Here is a 2435-nt window from a genome sequence, read left to right on the forward strand (position 1 = left end):
TCAAGGCCAAATCTAGATGAAACCTCCTCCAGTGGGGGCTATCTGCCTCTGAGAAAAGTATTCCCAGATTTAGCTTTTTGATAAAAAGGTGGCTAGAATTCAACCTTGGATCTTGTTCTTTTCCAGGCTATCTCTATCTTGAAGACTGAGGTTTTTGTGCTTTGATATGGTAAAATTTGTATTTCTGCACAACTGCAAAGTTTATTTCTGTTCTCATGTGAAATGGGTTTTGTATACTGTATAAAATAACATCCTAAACTGATTACAAGGAGATGCAGCAACAGGATGAGCTAACAGAAAGATCGTCTCCAGTGTTCCTCCTCTTTCTTATCACTAATCCATCCTTATAAGATTATCTGGAGATGATAAATAGGTTTCAACAATGGGAAGTAAATAAAATGGCAACAAAATGCCCATATAATTGATATAACTAAAAATTGGTTCTTTTAAAAGATCAAAAAATTAAACATAGCAAATCTGATTTAAAAAGAAAGAGAGACAAATCAATAAAATAGCAAATAAGTCTGTCTTTATTTTTTATACCCTTTTCTTAAGATTACATACATGCTGGCATGTATTTTCACATTTACCATACATTTTTTTCTTGCAGATAATGGATTAAATCATACATTAACTTTTACTGAATTACAAAATTATTTGATTGATATTCTGTAATCATCATGTTTTTTATGATTAACAAAAGATGCAAAGCTTGTCAAGAAGAATTCATCACGAAATAACTGGGTGGGTAATTACCATTCCTACCCATTCGTGTTCTTGCTGCTGTTTTACCATTTAAGTTTCTAGCTGAGGTCACTAAGCCAAAGCCCAAGAAGCAAAAGCCTCCAGCCAAAGTGAAAGCCAGAAAGCAAAAGCACCGTCAGTTGGAGCTTTACTACTTTTTATACCTTAGCTCTTTTTGAAGAATGTATCTAATATTTTTTCCCCTAATGAAATTACAGAAGCAAAAGGTTCTCGTAGTGGCCTTGCATTACACTTCACAACAGAACTTACATCACTCTTCTCACCCCATCCTATCTTATACAACTGAGCAAACCTGAATTGATACTCTGTGCTGGGCTGTAGCTCACTCACTTTGAATACATTTCCCTCTCCAAACCCACATTTGGTGCTCCAGGTATCACTTCCTACAACTCGGTATTGTACCCAATAGTAAAGGATCTCTTCCTTCTTCCCAGATGCTGGAGTCAGTATGAGCTCTACACAATCATGTGTGACTCCACCAATCTGGGGAGGGGGAGGTTTGACTGGTAGCTGAAAGTTGGTGCTGACCAGATGTCCCCTTTCATAGAGGTGAATGGAGACCCCCTTGTTCTCTTGGTCTGGGACAGATGCCACAAGGAACCGAGTCTTCCCAGTGGAGTGATTGATCTCGGCAAACTTGGAAAAGGATTCTGCCAATTGGGTCCCTTTTCTCCTCGTATCTTTGTCCTCCACCCAAGAATAATACCTCTTTTGCGCACATTTAGGACTGAATGAAACTGGATTCTCAAGCCACTGTTTCCAATCTGTTAAGTATGGTTCCTCCTGCAAGGAGGTGAAAGCAAACACCAAGATAGATTGGTGGAGAGAGCCTAGTACTACATCCTCCAACTCAGTCTGGTCAGCTATGACTCTCACCTCCTTCAAAAGGGTGAGGTAGGAATTTACCACCTTTATCTCATGGAGCTTCTGATCTATGAATTCTGAGAGCCTCCTGGAGCTGAATGGGGACTGGCTTTCTCTAGTTAAAATGCTGACCAGCTCATTTTCCTTTGCTTCGCCCATCCGGATCTGAGGTAACACCTTGGCTATTTCCTTTTGTAAAATCTGTCTGTGCTGTTTATTCAGCATTTGGAATAGCCTGACTTTTTCCTGGGTTGCAGAAAACACAAAGAGACCTGGTGCCTCTAGAATGTCATTACACTTCTTGTCACACTCAGATAACTTCTCCAGAGTGACCTGGGCATCACATACCAAGGTAATGCTGATCTCTTGTACCAACTTGGCAGCCTTGGAGCTCAGCTTCTCTAGAGGGTACAGCCAGACTTGGAGGGGCAACCCGTGACCCTTAAACAGCTTAGGAAGGGAGGCGGAGACTTTTATTGCATCTTCATAAGACACTGGATTATTCTCAAGAACAAAATCTCCATAAAAGCTACAACTGAATTCTTTAGCTAATTTTTCCTCCCTGTTCTCTATTTTTGCCTTCCCCTCTATGTTTCCCTTTGTTTTAAGACTTTTCTTTAATTGAACCTTAAATGTTCCTTCTATATCCTTGATATTTTCATTAGTGGAAACTTTTCGATCAAACACAAAGAAAGCCTGGGCACCATAGAGCACTGCAGTGACCACGTGGGTGGCTGTCCCTTTGTCAAGTACATCAGCGAAAGAGATATTCTGATATCCCAGGTGGTTCATTGTTAGATGGCAAT

General features: G+C 40.1%; 1 protein-coding gene across 1 annotated transcript; it reads right to left on the reverse strand.

Moving 5' to 3' along the window:
* Positions 1-507: 507 nt before the first annotated feature.
* LOC123253919 (stonustoxin subunit alpha-like) lies at positions 508-2427 on the reverse strand (the record flags this gene model as incomplete). Its single annotated transcript, XM_044683009.1, has 1 exon — positions 508-2427. A coding segment is annotated over one exon (1518 nt), but the record flags the coding sequence as incomplete, so codon positions are not given.
* Between the last annotated feature and the right edge of the window lie 8 nt (positions 2428-2435).

This window comes from Gracilinanus agilis, unplaced genomic scaffold, assembly GCF_016433145.1.
Source record: "Gracilinanus agilis isolate LMUSP501 unplaced genomic scaffold, AgileGrace unplaced_scaffold10402, whole genome shotgun sequence".
Taxonomy (NCBI): Eukaryota; Metazoa; Chordata; class Mammalia; order Didelphimorphia; family Didelphidae; genus Gracilinanus; species Gracilinanus agilis.